Genomic DNA, 16709 nt, shown 5'->3' with positions numbered 1-16709 from the left:
AACATGCTTTACAAAAATGTTTAGTTTTGCTTCAAAAGCTTTCAGTTCAGTATACGTGTCACACACAAGCTTTCCTTCACCCTACAACCTTAGATTCAATGTGTTCAGATGCTTTGTGATATCTGCTAAATTAGACAAATCAAAAATCCATTCAGGGTCAGAAAGCACTTCTTGACTTTTTCCTTCCTCCTTAAGAAGGACATAAATTTCATGATGAAAACTCAAAAAAAAAACATTTGAGGACTTTGCCTCTGTTAAGTCACCTGACTTCTGCATGCTACAGTACATCCACATATTTTCCATCTATCTCTGAGAGAAAAGTTTGAAACTGACAATGAACAAGGCCATCGTGCCTGATGTAATTGATTCTGGACACAAAAATGTGCATCTGGCTTTCTCACTGAAGAATCTTACTACACGAGGCTTGCTGAAAGATGCTGCAGTGAAATTTTAGGGGAAGTATACTGTTTAATTTCAATAATTCTTCATTGATTTTTGCTACTACACGAGTTTTACTTCCCATTATATTTCTTGCACCATCAGTTGTGATTCTTTTCAACTTATCCCAACTCAGATTGAGATTTTCTACTGATTTAAACACTTTCAATAATATGTTTTCTGCCTTTCAAGTTCTGCAGTGCACACTACTCTTCTGTAATTCTGAAGTTGCAATCTATCCCCCGATAAAAATTATTATTTGAGCAGTGTCAATAATGTCATTGCTCTCATCTAATGCCAAAGAAAAAAAAATCAAAACTGTTTGCCTAGACTAGCAGTGACATATGCAGCTCTTCTCCTTGTTATTCAACCTGCCTGGTGAATGTAGATGAAGATAAACTGAGACAACTAACTCAAGGTACCTTCTCAGGACAAATTTTCTCCATTACTTTAACCATGCACTTTTTAACAAATTCATCTGGTGATCTGTAGTTTTGATGATTAAGGGAGGTGGGAGAGCTTTTTTCTAGTGGCAAAGTAAGTGATAAGTTTTTTACTTTATATTTGCCATCGAGAAAACAGGAAGTCTATTCTTTATATAACTGTACCTTTTTTTCTTTTGGTATTGTAGATTTTATCTTTCTTTTAAAAACCCTCTCAATAAAACTTTTTTTAAAAAGAAAAATGCTATCATCTCCCTTGTCTCTGGATGATTTGAAGAAGAGGCTCTGGTTTTATACCACATTTTTCACTACCTGAAAAACTCTCAAAGCAATTTACAATCGCCTTCCCTTCCTCTCCTCAGTGTTTGGGGTGCATAATGGGTTGGATGAGGATGAACAAGCTGAAACTTAATTTTCATGAGACAAGACGTTTTCTGGGTTAGTAGGAAGGAGACCAGGGGTTCAAGATCTCTCCTCTCTATCTTGGACAGGGTTCTATTCCTCTTTAAAAGCCAGATTTGCAACTTTGGAGTGCTCCTTGACAACGGTGGTTACTTTAGAATATTTTTGTAACTGACTAGCAGGAGGGCATTTTGGACTAAAAGATGAGACAACACGTGTGTTTTAGATTAAATAAGGCAACAGCTTTATTACTTTCAGCAGGAGAGTTGGCATAGCATGGGACTTGCAGCCACCCAACTACAAGAACCCAGACCCCTGGGGAGTCCACACCTGTCCCCAACCTAGAACTTGGATCCCCTTGACTGCTAGAATCTCCCTCTTGGGAAGTGGCCTGCGTGGGGTGCCAAAGGGCACAGACCTCATTTGGTTCCTCCCAGGCCACCTGGCAATGCAAGCTCACCTGCTTCACCAGCTGGGTTGTACATGCTGCCTCTTATTTGTTTGTTTGTTTTTTAATTTTATTTATTTATTGGATTTATATATGGAGGCCCCTAAGACGGGGACTTCAACACAGAGACTGCACTCCACCCAAACAGGCTCCATCCCATGCAAAAAGCCACCAGCTGTAATGGATATGTAAACAACACTGCCTATAACACAGGCACTGGCAAACCTCCCCGTTTTTATTGTATCTTTTCTAATAATTTGATTAATATTGTAAGTCACCTTGATTTCTGCAAAGAAGAAAGTCACCTCATAAATGTTTTAAATAATATATAAATAAACAAGCTTAAATTAGGGCCTCTAATAATCGGCAATACACAAAAATAAAACATCCAATATATCTAAGAGCCAACATGGTGTAGTAGTTAAGAGTGGCGGCTTCTAATCAGGCAAGCCGGGTTTGATTCCCTGCTCCTCCTCCACATGCAGCCACCTGGGTGACCTTGGGCTCACCACAGCCTTGATAGTGCCATTCTGACCAAGCAGTCCTGTCAGGGCTCTCTCAGCCTCACCTAACTCACAGGGTGTCTGTTCTGGGGAGTGAAATGGGAAGGCAATTGTAAGCTGCTTTGAGATTCCTTTGGGCATTGAAAAGTGGGTTATAAACAAGAACTCTTCTTCTAAGTGGGAAAGGAACATGGCTCAATGGCAGTACACTTGTATTGCATGCAGAAGATCCTAAACTCACAGTCCTTGTCATCTTCAGTTAAAGGCCCTAAGGTAGCAAGTCCTGTGAAAGGATTTTCTTTGGCTGAGACCACTGAAAACTGTTCCCTGCCAGAGTGGACACCACTGAGTAGCCTCTTAATTTTCCCTTTAGCAGTTCTGATTCACTCAATAAGCAGGGCCACTCAAGGACTCGGAAAAGCATAGGAAGACATGGAGGGGAAAATGTGCTTCTTATCCACCCTATGGAAAGAGCAGTGTTTTAAAATATGTTGGCCAAGCTTTAAAACCAAATCTGTTTCTAAAGGCTCCTTTAGATGCTGTATTTGACCCTGGGAGATTATTTACTTATTTTATTAACTGTGTTTCTTTCTTTGACAACTTCTATGTAGTGTGCTGGAAGGATGGATGTTTTACCTAGAGTATAACCTCATGGAAGCCAAAAGCGTGAAGCCTTTATAAGGAATGTACACATTGGGATAATCTTTGAACGCCCAGCTTTCCGATGAAGGTTATAGTCTTTCTAGCCTTACATTTATAGCCAGGGAAGAAAACTGTTGGCACTTAAAGCTGGCAGTGCTGCTATCCTTTTAAAACCCTATATCAGATTACTAATACCATGTGATGTCTTGCATAAAGCTGGATAACATTCATATCAGTTTGTATCCAGTACAAAGCTTCTCATAAATAAATAGGGCTAGAGGCATATTTTGATGGCAGAGGGCAGTATTTTGCTCTGTTCTCATTGAAAGATGGCCCTGGTTTAGTAAAGATATGTTTTGCTGGCAAAAACTCCACTGTCATCTGGTTAAGTGCTGAGATGTTGAGACATGAAGCTCAGGCAAACATTTCAGCTTAATCTTGAAGGGAATTGATTTACTTTGTAGCATTTCAAGGCTATTTATTTTACAGCACAGCAGCTTGTTTCTCTCGGATCACTGTGACTTGCAATTTAAAAAAAAACAAAACAGGATGTTAGAAGAGGGAAACAGCCAGGCAAAACAGAAAACATTAAAGAAAAAAATGAATGAGAGCACAGGGGAACAACACAGAAGACAGCCGTCCTTTTCAGATGTTAGGTGCCTGGCATTGTGACCACACATATGAGACAAATGCACTACACCTGATCTCTCCTAAATGCATGAATGCAATTTCTTCTGAAAGAGGCAATACATGGATTTTCCACTTTGGTACACATGCATCAGATTCCAGCTGAAGCTAGAGCCCAAAACGCATGATTCCAAATTGCATTATTTACATTGTCACCCCTTTCAAAAGAAACAGTGATTGCACATATCGAAAGGATTGTGTAGTGCATTTGTCTCATATGCATAGCCAAAGAGCCAGGAATATAATGTCTCAAAAGAGCCATTATGCTGGTAGACTAATACGATAACCCCACACCCATTTACTTCCAAGCAAGCCCTATTGATTTCAATGAATCATGCTTCCAAGCTGATGTATTTGGGATCACAGCTGAGTAAAAGGTAAAGGTAAAGGTATCCCCTGTGCAAGCACCGAGTCATGTCTGACCCTTGGGGTGACGCCCTCTAACGTTTTCATGGCAGACTCAATACGGGGAGGTTTGCCAGTGCCTTCCCCAGTCATTACCGTTTACCCCCCAGCAAGCTGGGTACTCATTTTACCGACCTCGGAAGGATGGAAGGCTGAGTCAACCAGCTGTCAAAAACATTCTGGCCAAAACCTCACAAGATCCCTAACTAATATGCACTCAAAGTTCTCCCTTGACATTCAGGAGGATGCCTCGGTGGGTGTTTCCCGCCACTTTAACTGGGAGGCAGGACTAATTTTCAACTTCCTGTCCTGTGTGGTGGGAGGCAGGGCAGTTTCTGCCTTTTTGTCCATAGCCTCTCTAAGGAAATCCTCTCCATCCTCAGAGACGAGGCCGCCAGACTGAAGAGCTGTGATGGGAGCATCTATAGAAACACTTGGGGAATTTAAAAGTATTGTTTGATGACAAGGAAAGTGCTAACATGGCTAAGATGTACCTTGATGCAGTACCTTGATGCCGGGCCAGGTGAGGGAGCAATGTGACCATCTAGTTTGCCTGACATCCAGTAGGCTGCATCATCCAGTTTGCCAGGTCCCTCTGTTAAGATTGTGGTCACCTGGGCCTTAGCCCATAGTTCTGGGGACATCCTTAAGGGTTTGGGGTGGAACCAATTCACTGGCATGCCCAGCTTGGGGGCTGTTGGCAGGGCTCTCAACACTGTGGCAGGGGAACTATGTAGTGGATATCACCCATGTGGCTCCTGTGGGTGGCTTTGCTGATCCTTAGATGCTCCCAAGAAGGTAGGCTGGGAGTATGGGGGATCATTGGGTAGAAAGCATCATGTCTGATTCAGGATCCATCCCCATACATGGCCAAAGCTCCTACGGTGTAATCAATAAAAGCTGTGGCCAGTTTTACCCAAATTGCTATGGTCTTGTTTTTTATGGCTTCATCTGCACATCCTTCCCCTCTGCCCCTCGTCCACAAATGTAGTTCCATATAAAACTCTAATTCATGACCAATGTGAAAATATGTCAACAAAGAAGATTATTTTTTAATTATTTTTAATTATTTTTTATAATTAGGAGTTTAGAGCTATGATGTAAACATATACACACAATCTAGCATTTTATGTCAATGTGAGATAATTAGAAACAGGTAGAAGAATATCATAGCATGTTTTCTTTAAAAGAGTGACATAAATAATACATTCTGTTCTTCTGCGAAATTCTTATTGTTGCTTTGTCTTACCAAACAAAATGCTCAAATGACATTTCATTAAAAAGGATGAGTAATTTATACTAGTCAGTGACATAAAAGATCAACATGTACCCGAATAATATGAAAACATGAAAACATACCCAGTAAAACGTGATTCATGCTTGTAAAATGCCTAGGTTCACAATTCTACAAATCATGTAATAATGCATTAATAGGCATGGACCTGTAAATTTTGTTTGATCTTTACAATCAGACAGTAAAAGAACTGAAATGTTCAAAATGCTTGGTAAAATTTCCCCCTTGCATCTTTTCTATTATGGGTCACTACCCTGTGAATCAAAGGTTTTTCCATCAAACTATTTAATATCAAACGAAGAGGTAATTCTAAGCAGATTCACTCAGAAATAAGTTCCACTTTATTCAGTGGGGCTTGTTTCCAGGAGAATATTCTTAGGATTGTAAACCATAGCCATAACACTAAAAGTGTTTTGCATTTTCAGTACTCAGTCAACAGAATCTAGGATATATGAAAATTGTCTGCTTAATCTTTTTTGTAATGCTTCATACATATCTTAACTATTACGGTAAATAGTAACCCTTGTCCTAGTGAATCTGATATTCAACACTTGTGTCCTATTCTAAGGCCAACCCAGTCCCCTTGTATTTGGCACATTTATTATTGCCAGCTTCTTATACCATACAGAGGCACAAACGGCAATTATTTTGCCTCAGCTGACAGTGCAATAGTCTTGTCCCACTCCTGAATACATTGGGCTGATCCAAATCACCAAGAGGGAATAGGACTTTCCCCATTTCAGTTCATTAAATATTCTCAAATCCTGCTCCCGGAGGCATAAAGGGCCTCTTATGAACAGAGATAAAATGGTCACTAACTGTGATATGGGGAATTGTCCTTCTCCATGTGGGATCATTAGTTGCTCATAAACTTGCTTTGAAGGCCTTCTCCTAGTAACTGAAATATGGAGCTGGCATGCAATTCAAATGGCCTTTCATTGCTCTTTCTTCATCTTGTTTTTTTTTTTTTCATGGAGAAAGTTTTGTGGCAGGCAGGCTGCTTGTCTCTGTGCTCTGGTTTCAAACTTTTGTTTGAGTTGAGCCCTAAGGTCCAAGTATTAGTTCCCCCCCCTTCTAACAGTTATGCCATTGTCTCTGTTGTATTTCTTGTTTCTTCTGCTTTTTTTTTTTTTGCTTTCTGTTCTGCTACTGAGAGGGTACAGACTCATTGATAATGGGATCTATCACTTCCCTTCATCACCCACCAAATTCCACCACCAATAAGGAAAAGATAACAATAGGTATTCATTCTTGTTGCATTATCCTATCAAAATGAAGCTTTGGGCTCAAAGTATACGGGCATGGGAGGCATAGTGTGGAAAGGAAGGCTGCACTAATAAATATACCCATGGGCCATGTCCAATGTCTATCGTGGCACAGATACATACAGAAGGATTCTACAATAAATTCTTCAAATATAGCCTAGTCCATCTGTCATAAACATTAGGTCCAAAGGCCACAGGTGCAGACTGAACTCAAAATTATACCAATCCAGAGATAGCTTCATACATTTTAGATATGGGAAGGGGGGAACAAACAAACAAACAAAAAGATTTTTCCCATTCTTGGAAAAAATATTCCTATCGTAATTACATGTTTCTCAAATGGTTTATACAGGATAGTTATTCCACCATCCCCACCACGCATTTCAGAAATAATACAGTGTTTTTTCTCCTCCAGTGTTCAGTTATTTGACGGGAAATGATGTTTTAACAAAATGCCAGTGACTTAAGTAGGACTCGCCGTCATCCTGTTTACTGATATCACTATCATGATGATACATATAATGTATGAGTAGAACTTCTTGTATACACTGTATGAGATCTATTTGTAAATATATTGAAATGATCATTTGATGCAGATGTAAGTTCGCCAGTGGCTATTTCTAGTGACTCCTAACTTTTTGGCATTTTGTTTTTTAATTGTCATTCCTAACTTTTTGGGGTTTTGTTTTTTAATTGTCATTATGTATTTAGGAAATTCTATACAAAATGCATATCTGCAAAGGGAGATTTCTTATATTTCCCCCCATTATTCCAATGGTTTTATTATTCAACATTTTATAATTGTTATGAATTAATGCATTTTGCTATGAACCCATTAACTATACTAAGGTCCATTCCACAATGTAGCTGAATTGTAACACTTTGTAAATGCTACATTTTTGACATTATGCACGATGTCATACACAAACCATACCACTCCAGCAATACTCCCGCAACATTAGCTTTTTTATAGCACTTCGGAGGGATTCTCCCTAGAAAAAGCGTTTGACTCCTGAGAACAACCTGCAACACATCAGCAAAAGACATGTGTGTTCTCAAAATAAGGTTAAGAAGAAGGTCCCTCCTCCGCTCCCATCCCCAAGCTTCCAGGAGATGGGAATGCCTTCCCCCCCCCCCCGACAAACCGTATAAAGCAACGAACAAGTGAGCATGCTTTTAATTCGACAGAAGGTCGAATAAACTTTCAAAGTGAGCATCATAACAACACAGAGTCCCTTGCTCACCGTGTGCCCGAATGTTGTCCTGTCTGCACTAACATGCATTGCATGTTTTTTTTCTTGGAGACGTGTCAATGATTACATGCATGTCCACCAGCAGGCTGTATTAATTAGCGTGGATGGAGGAACTGTGAAAGCTCCCTCAGCGGGCTTTTCTCCATCTCCAATGAATACTTCCCCCCTGGTTTAGCCTTGTGTAAAAAGCCATTTTGGGGGGGGGGGGGATTACAACGAAATACAGTTCCGTGTGAAGCAAAGAAGCAATGAATTAACACATATTCGTTGTCATGTGTGTTTTTGGATTTTTTAAAAATAAAATGTAAAGAGCATTTCGGAGCCACCAGGGCAATCTGTTTGACTGGCTCTTCAGTTTGATTGATGGGCTGAGGCAGGCAGAAGTGCCACAAATTTAGAGTGCCTTGTTTGCAATTCCTGCAAGACTGGAAACATGTGTGTTACCAAAAAAGCAATACGGGTGCATGAATATTGCACTACAATTTGCACTGTGCGAATGTCAAAATTCCACTACAAATTGTAGCGGTTCGGGTTGTCGCGGACATCCAGCAACATTGGGAGATGTGCAGAATGGACCTAAGTGTTACATCTATGACCCCAGGGAAGGATATAAACTATAATGATGCAAGCCCCTTTGGATGCCTGTTGTGAAGAAAGGAAGAGATTAAATAAATAAATAAAATATATAAATAAATAAATAACAATGGTACAGATAAACCATTTCCCCCAACTATTCAGAAAAGTATACGGCTATATGGGGCTGCCCACATGCAGCTTGGTGTAAGCTAAGAGTAGCAGCTTCTAATGTGGTGAGCTGGGTTTAATTCCCCACTCCCCCACATGCAGCCGGCTGGGTGACCTTGGGCTGATAAAGTACTGATAAAGCTGTTCTGACCGAGCAGTAATAGCAGGGCTCTCTCAGCGACCTCACCTACTCCACAGGGTTTCTGTTGTGGGGAGAGGAAAGGGAAGGTGACTGAAGCCACTTTGAGACTCCTTCTGGTCAAGCAAAGCAGTATATAAGAACCAAGTCTTCTTCTGCTTCTACAAAAGTCTGGTGAAATGTGATATAATCACACATTGCTTATTTGGCAAGGAATGTGTCTGCTTATCCAGCCCCCTGCTCCTCTTCCTAGATGACACCTAGCTGTGGTGCCCTTGAAAGAATCTCATAAAGTAACCCCCCACAAAACAGTAGAACTGACTCACCCCACCCCCAAAGGAAATAAAAACATATAGGATCCATCCGCTCTACTGTGCATGGTTCTGAAGTTGGAAAAATGGGTTTTTAGAAAAAGGCCCATAAAAACCTTCTTTCATTTTAGGGCCATGCTAGGTTTAAAAAATCAGCAAAAGTATATGTCATAAAAACAGAAACTATTTGAGTTTTGTTCATCCCTATTTCAGAGTTTCTACTGGCAGGCATGAGTATATGGTCTAGAGTTCCCAAGAATGGTTAATCATCTGGAGTATTGCTTTTATTTCCAAGTTACAGGTGGAGAGCTGAAGATAAAAGCCAGAGTCTGTTTTCAAAGGCATCCAATAAGATTGGGGCTTATCCCATACCATAATTTCTATAGTGTCAGAATATCTTAATATTACAAACTGATAAACCCAGCAGTCTGGCAAGTAACCACAGAATTCTGCAACCTTCAGTTACTGTCCAATTAATCATCTGAGAACTAATATTACAAAAAGCTCTTAACTCCTGTTTTTGCTACACAAGTCTGATTTAAACCTACAAATACATGTGCCGCATAGCACATATGGTTCTTAGTCCTAGGGCCCATACTGCTTTGGAAATTAAGCCATTCTGCAGCTCTTGACTTGCAAAGGATCAGTTTGGCTTGCCAATATGTAGTGCTCTTCACCACATACTGTGTCTTAGAAAACCTCTTGTTGCAATGCAAATGTGATAGTTGATTTTGCAGGATACAGTATGCAGGAGTGAGCCTCATAAATCAGACAGCTGGACCTGTAAATGCAGCTTTGACTATCTTATGTACATTGCAATACAAATTTCAAATGGAAAATGAATACCTTGGGTTGAAGACTTTGGCTCCAACTTACAGCCTCTGAGTTTTTGAAATGCTTTCAAGCAGGTGCGAGTAACACCTGCTACAGAATAAATGAGAACAATTCAAATGACTATACACATTAATTTCAGAGAAGTTAAATATAGTTTTGAGTGCAAACTTTCTGATTGTTAAACACAAAGATGTTACTTAAACATAAAGGAAGTATTATGAATCCTGGGGAATGTGCTCGCAGGTTAAATAACAGATGCTTCAACTTCATGCTGCATTAATGTTAGAGCAGACAGTATCTACAGATTTCTCCAACAAACTGTGCATTTTAATTTTAATGTACATCCTGTGTCATTCCAGGGGTCAAAACAGAAGGGGACAGGATTATACAACTGATTCCCTGCTACTGCATCAGATCAAGAAGCAACAATTACAGCCACTTTACAGTGTAGAACTGTGAATATGACAAGAGTTAGCTGAAGTCACTCTTTATCTACTCAGGTTATTTTTATCAGCAAATTTTAAGGCATTTGACACTCCATATGTTACAAAACAGACCAGATGTTTATGTAATTTGGCTTGTAAACAAAATTCATTGAAGCAACACAAATAGTTTGGCCTATTGCATTCTAGGACAAAAGCAAAAGTAGGAATGTAAACAAGGAAGTCATCTATTTCAAACTTTTCTGCAACCACAAAAATTCTGGAGGGAAAATGTGACCTGAAAAGGATCAGTAGTTCATCGCGCAACAACAAAACACTTCCCAGGTGCGCACACACACATGCAAGATGTTGCAGGAGAGTCTGACAAATTATATACTAGTAAATCCATAGCTTGGCCCAAAATTGTTACATTGATTTGAGCTGCTCTTTTCAGTACCCACTGTACTGAATACATAGTTGCCCACATTGATGATCTTCTACCCAGTCCAACCTAGGACCCAGCTTAAATTCCCAGATAGCAGCAGGGAACCACAGAGCATGAGGTCACCTAGCAAGGAGCTGCATGACAGCAAGGCACTATCATGTACCTTTAGAGTCAGAGGATAAGGAAGGAAGGAGCTAGTTATATAACCTCACCTGTGCAAGGACAACTGGCACCAAAAATAGCTCTGGGATCAGGAAACAGAAGTCAAGCATCAGGAGGGATACTATCATGAGGGAAAATCATACACATCACTTACTCAGGGCTCTTTACCCTTGCATGAGTTGTGAAGCTCCTTCACCTGGGCTTTCACAGGGAAAGGAGGCCCTGTGCTGCAAACACATGTGCAGAAGATCAAAAGACCAACCGGTAGGGTTGCACCTGGCCAGTTCATGCAGGCAAAACAGAATGAAAAGGGTACATCTGCAGGGAGACAGGGCTTGGATTCCCAAGCACATACATGAAGTACTGGAGGACCACCTGCTGGTGGGTGGAGGGACAATAGAGACAAGGGGATGTCTGAGTTTGCCTTGGCTAAAGAGGAATCTTTTTCTAAATGACTTTATCTTACTGTCCCGCTGCTCCAGTTGGCATGTAAGTAAAGAGAGAGTGAAGGGCCGACCCGGCTGGGGAGGCCTTGGGCTTGCACTGCCAGGTGGCCTGGGGAGGACGAAGGGAGGTGTGCACCTCCTCTTGGTGCCCCAGGTGGACACATCCCGGTGGAGGTACCTAGCAGGTCCTTGTTCCCGGCTGGGAACAGGGGGAGGAAACACCTCAGGGTTACTGGGGACCAATGTTATTAGGGTCATCTGACCCATTGGCCAGGCTGCTTCCTCTGCAATGCCAACACTTGGTTTGGGTTGGGTTAATAGAACTGTGGCATATGATGAAGCCGTATGACAGTTGTGTGCGTCATTATTGGAGCCGAATTGCCCTCCTGCCAGTAATTATGTATAACTGCTGGGGGGGAGGGGAAATGGTTTCAGAACTTTCTGCATACTATGTCTGGTAGTGGTGAAATGAAGCTCAGCAGGCCTTAAGCATAGCTAGCGTATTGTCTCAGAACACAACTAACTACAAGTACAGGAAACTCCACCCCCTTCAGCCATATTCCAAAATGACAGGGGCTGAAGTGGTACAACAACCCCAGCTAAAAGGCATCATGCCTCCTGGTATGACATACATAATATTGCACACTGCCAAGGCCACAGATTCTAGCAAAAAGATAGCTCACTACTGGGAAAAACAGACTGATTGATGTATATTTTCCAAGCATCACTTTCTTTTAACCTTCCACAAACAGTCGGCACCATACCACCCCTTCCCTCAATATCCCAGATCCTTCCTTTCCTCTCACTGACAAAGTAAATTTTCCCCCTCTCCCAATGTACCAGCACATCTATTCCTTCTCTTTCTTAATTCACATTTTGGGGACATTTCTGTAGGTGTGCCCCTCAGGACAGAAAGGAGGTTCTGCTCACTGATGTGATCAGGCTCAGCCTCTCATCACCTGCATTTTATTTATTTATTTGGAACATTGATATACCCCACCTTTCTCTCTCTCAGACCCCAAGGCACCATTTAGGCAAAACTGTGCCACTGGAGCAGGAATGCAAGGAAAGTGGCCAGAGTTACCAGGACACCGTGTTAGGAACTGATCCAGTCTCCGTGTTCACAGTCACTTCAGGGAGTGTTCAGGATGAGGGTCAGCTGCAACCCAGTAGGCTGCATAACATGGTGAGGCTCAGACCTTCACTCTCATCTCCAAATCAGGCCGAACATTTCACTGGACCAAAATTAAATACTTGCTTTAAAATAAATCAGTGCATTTAAATATGTATTGTTTAAATGACATTTAAACACTGTTCTATGAGTGTTTTCCATGTGTATTAACATGCTCTGGTCAGAACGATGTATGGGTCACACAAATTATAATACTGACCTTTAAAAATTGCAGTTTTAACTTTGGCTACTTCATGTTCATATAATCAGCAAAGAAACTCCATTTCAGCACTCTCTACTGACCTCTGGTGGATTACTTGGAGAAGAAAATGAACTCAAACTGGTGAACTTCAGCATCTTACAGATTGTTGCCCTGACACACAACATAATATTGTCTTAACAAAATCAAAGCTAATAAATGTAACTATCAAATAAATGCACTAGCTGCAAAAATTCTAAAAGCAACAACCCTTCACCTCCCCCCAAATTCTTTATGGACTTCTCCCAACGTATTCTAGACTGCAAATATTCATGTGTATTTATTTGAATGCAGAAATACAAAAACAGTGTGTGCTAGGTCACATATGTGCGATAGAAATATCTTCCACAATGAGGTAGGCTGAGAATTTCAGAAACAATACACACACACACCTTCGATCAGATCACCTAGATATTTCCTGACAAAGTTCATTGCAAGCACAGAACCATGTGTGACGGTTTTGTACACACATGGTTAGCACCTGCACATTGCATTCTGAAGTTTCTTTTGCCTTGTTCAAGAATTAAAAATCATTTACCAGAGAAAGGATGGTGTCCCCTAGTGTCATGTCCATTCCAGTCCCTATATATTGAACATAAACATACAAATGTAACATATAATTGGAATTACTTTCTGTCCATCTTCTCTTGCTGTCTGTCCCCACTTTGTAGCTGTACAATTAGATGCATCCTTTAACCAACAATTTTTGGACTCTACTTTTACAAGCTTTTTACAAGAAGTATTGTATAAACAAATATAAGATTGTGAAGGGTTAATTCTTCACAGAAACAGACAGCCTTGAGTGACAGTTTGCTTCAAGGAATCTGATTGGGTATCACCAGCTGAACAGAGAAAGAGTTGAGAGCTGAGTGCTTTAGCTGAGAAGAGTCAAATACTGACAATGTCTGAATTGAGCCTTGACTGAGAGCAGCGTAACACAGATGGAGTACTGGGAGTACTGGCAAGGAAGAGTGGATAGTAAGGTGAGACTCCCATTCATGCCAAGGAAAGGGAATAAATCTTCTAGTGAGAGAAGAATTTCCCTACCCAATCAAAAGAGGAGATAGCTCTGAAGAGTGTAGAGATATCTGGTCTGGTGTGATTAGAGACTTCCTTGTGAAATATTAAGAGCTAGTTAAGACTCAAGAAGAGTGTGTTTGGCGAAGGGGTTTGGGTACTGAAGAGAATGTCCTAGCCTTCTGGAAACCAAAAAAGTCAGTAAAAACTAGAAGAAAGTATATTGGAGTATTTGGGAAAAACTGGAACAAAATCTTGCACTGGTCAGACCACACCTGGAGTACTGTGTGCAGTTCTGGAGGCCTCACTTCAAGAAGAACGTAGATAAAATTGAAAGGGTACAGAGGAGAGCGACGAGGATGATCTGGGGCCAAGGGACCAAGCCCTATGAAGATAGGTTGAGGGACTTGGGAATGTTCAGCCTGGAGAAAAGGAGGTTGAGAGGGAACATGATAGCCCTCTTTAAGTATTTCAAAGATTGGAGATCATGGTCAAGACAAACAGGTGGTAGCAGTTATAAAGTCTAATTATGCAAGAAAACAGTGTAATCATACAAATTTTTACATCCAACTTCATTCAGAAGAACTAGCTCCCTACTTATAACTGTGATCAGAGTATGAACTGAATGGGCAGATATATGGGCATGCCTAACCACAATAAAGAGCCTCTTGTGGCGCAGAGTGGTAAGGCAGCAGACATGCAGTCTGAAAGCTCTGCCCATGAGGCTGGGAGTTCGATCCCAGTAGCCGGCTCAAGGTTGACTCAGCCTTCCATCCTTCCGAGGTCGGTAAAATGAGTACCTAGCTTGCTGGGGAAGAAATGGTAGTGACTGGGGAAGGCACTGGCATGAGTCTGCCATGAAAGCGCTAGAGGGCGTCACCCCAAGGGTCAGACATGACTCGGTGCTTGCACAGGGGATACCTTTACCTTTACCTTTTAACCACAATAAGGTCTCTGCAACATCCCTAAACATTTTGTTAGAACACTATATGACAAATTGAATGTATAACTATTAATAAAGTTCTTCAGTAGAAAACAAATCAACTTATCAATCTATCAGATTTTCTAAAAACAATGTTCTCTTTTTTATCATAAGAAATGCACTTCTGAGGTTAAACATATAAACATTTCCCGTTAAAAGAACAAGAGGAAACTTTAGCATAAAACATAAGTTTCAGAAGCATTACAATACAAACCCCAAGTCAGCAACTATAATCAAATTTGTTATTCTTGGAATGTCTATAATGTCCAGGGTATGCCTGTTCTTAAGGAGGTAGCTCTAGTTTGACTGCTTTTGTAACTAAAGAACTAGTAATACTAAAAATACAAATTCACTGGTTACATTTTTCATAGTGCCTTTCCTGTTATCTTCCCTAAGAGTAGCATCAACAGACTACACATCTTTGAATCATCTCTTTTAAACAACACTGTTATACTAAGCATGCTACCTTATAGGAAAGAAGTCAGGGCCAGTTTTCTTCAAATTTGAGTAAGTGCGTCTAAAATGGTGGGGATACACCAGCAGAATGATGTGAGGGTGTTGACAGATCAGGAAACTTTCTTGCTGTTACAAGGTTGTAACAGTAAACTAAGCCAAGCCTAGTATTCCTACCCATAATTTAAGAATATAAAATTTTCACCACCTTACCTTTACATGGGGATTGGATACAGTTGCCCCAGAGGTCGCTGACTCTTCCATTTGTTGGTTTCTTCACAGTTTTCCCTTTGGTTCCTGTGTTTTTCAGGCTGATGAAGAATGCTGGATCCAATTTCTTTATTTTCTAAATTAAAAACATAAGTATTCCTGTACCTCTTCTGCTGTGCAACAGCTCTCCCCATTTCTTTTTCATTTTAAAGACAAAAAGAACCCAACACTTAATGGTTTCATATACTAATAACTTCGCATTGAAAAATAGTCTTGAGTATTTTGAAAAACTTTTTAAAAACCAAACCTCTACTGCAATGCAGCAGCCACAGTAAAAGTAAAATCACCACAAACTTCATTTATTTTTCCTCTCTAAGTAGCCCCTAATGTTTCCTCCTCACCTCTGGTTTTGCAGCAAGGTCCCATTTAGTGAAAAACATCCTGTCAAGCTTGGCACAAAAGAGTCACAAAGAATCAGAATGCAGAAGCTATGTAACTTGCTGACTAACTTTGCTCTGTGTTATTTACTAACCACACAAAGAAAATGCTGTCTATTCAAAACACATTTTAGAACTCTTTTCACAGAAAGTGAGTGAACAAATGGTCCCATGTCCCAAGCTGTAGTCACATCTCCCATGAGGCTTGCTGATTGTTGTAGGGCATGGAACGGGGTGACACCGATGCCAGGCACTACAAGGCACTTGTGTAAACAACTTTTTCTGTGTGTTCTCTCTCTTGAGGGATCCGTTCCTATGATTTGAGGGTTTTTAGGACAGAATAAAGTTTATCAACATGGTTTGTGCATATGAGCACTCAAAGCCAGCTTTATTTCTTGAAGCTCTTTCTTTTCAAAATGAGGGTGGGGTTTCAATTTAGAATTGGAATTGAGTTGGGATCTCAGTTTTAAACATCAGGGCCCAATTCACACTTGTGAAATTTTAAATACAATTAAGTTTTCATTTCATCAAATGCATTCACAAAGCTTTGGAGTATGATTTACTTCAGAGACAGGCTGCGAGTGTGAAGCAATTGCCATAATATTGAATTCTGAAAAACAGTTTTCAAAGCTTGAGTATATGAAGTCAAATCTATATTTCTATTTTCTTTCCTTATAAAAGCAATAAAGAAAAATGGATCATTCCAAAGTACAAAGTGATATGTTTCAGTCAGAGGAGCCAAACATCCTATTAAAAAGAAAAAGATCGGCAAGCCTGTTCCTTGAAGTTCATGGAGTGCTCTCTGTATTTAAAAGTATAGACAGCAATATACAAGTAATAGGTTAGTCTATATATGTGAATGTTCATGTCTATCTGGATCTGGGAGGCTGTCATATG

The 16709-nt window shown here is 40.4% G+C and overlaps 1 protein-coding gene across 4 annotated transcripts in view; it reads right to left on the bottom strand.

Moving 5' to 3' along the window:
* The window catches only part of ST18 (ST18 C2H2C-type zinc finger transcription factor), a 210537-nt gene extending 194632 nt beyond the window's left edge, over positions 1-15905 (bottom strand). For all 4 annotated transcript variants that reach the window (XR_013234132.1, XM_077352426.1, XM_077352429.1 and 1 more), the window contains exons 1-2: positions 15777-15905; positions 15379-15511 (exon numbers count right to left, since the gene is read on the bottom strand). Coding sequence is in view for 3 of the 4 variants with exons in the window: in XM_077352426.1 (XP_077208541.1) it covers positions 15379-15511; positions 15777-15815 (172 nt within the window). In the remaining variant the exon portion in view is untranslated. The remainder of the gene's footprint in view (positions 1-15378; positions 15512-15776) is intronic.
* Positions 15906-16709: the final 804 nt, after the last annotated feature.

This window comes from Paroedura picta, chromosome 9, assembly GCF_049243985.1.
Source record: "Paroedura picta isolate Pp20150507F chromosome 9, Ppicta_v3.0, whole genome shotgun sequence".
NCBI classification, from domain to species: domain Eukaryota; kingdom Metazoa; phylum Chordata; class Lepidosauria; order Squamata; family Gekkonidae; genus Paroedura; species Paroedura picta.
The sequence above is the reverse complement of the archived record's forward strand: the minus strand, read 5'-3'. Positions and strand labels throughout refer to the sequence as shown.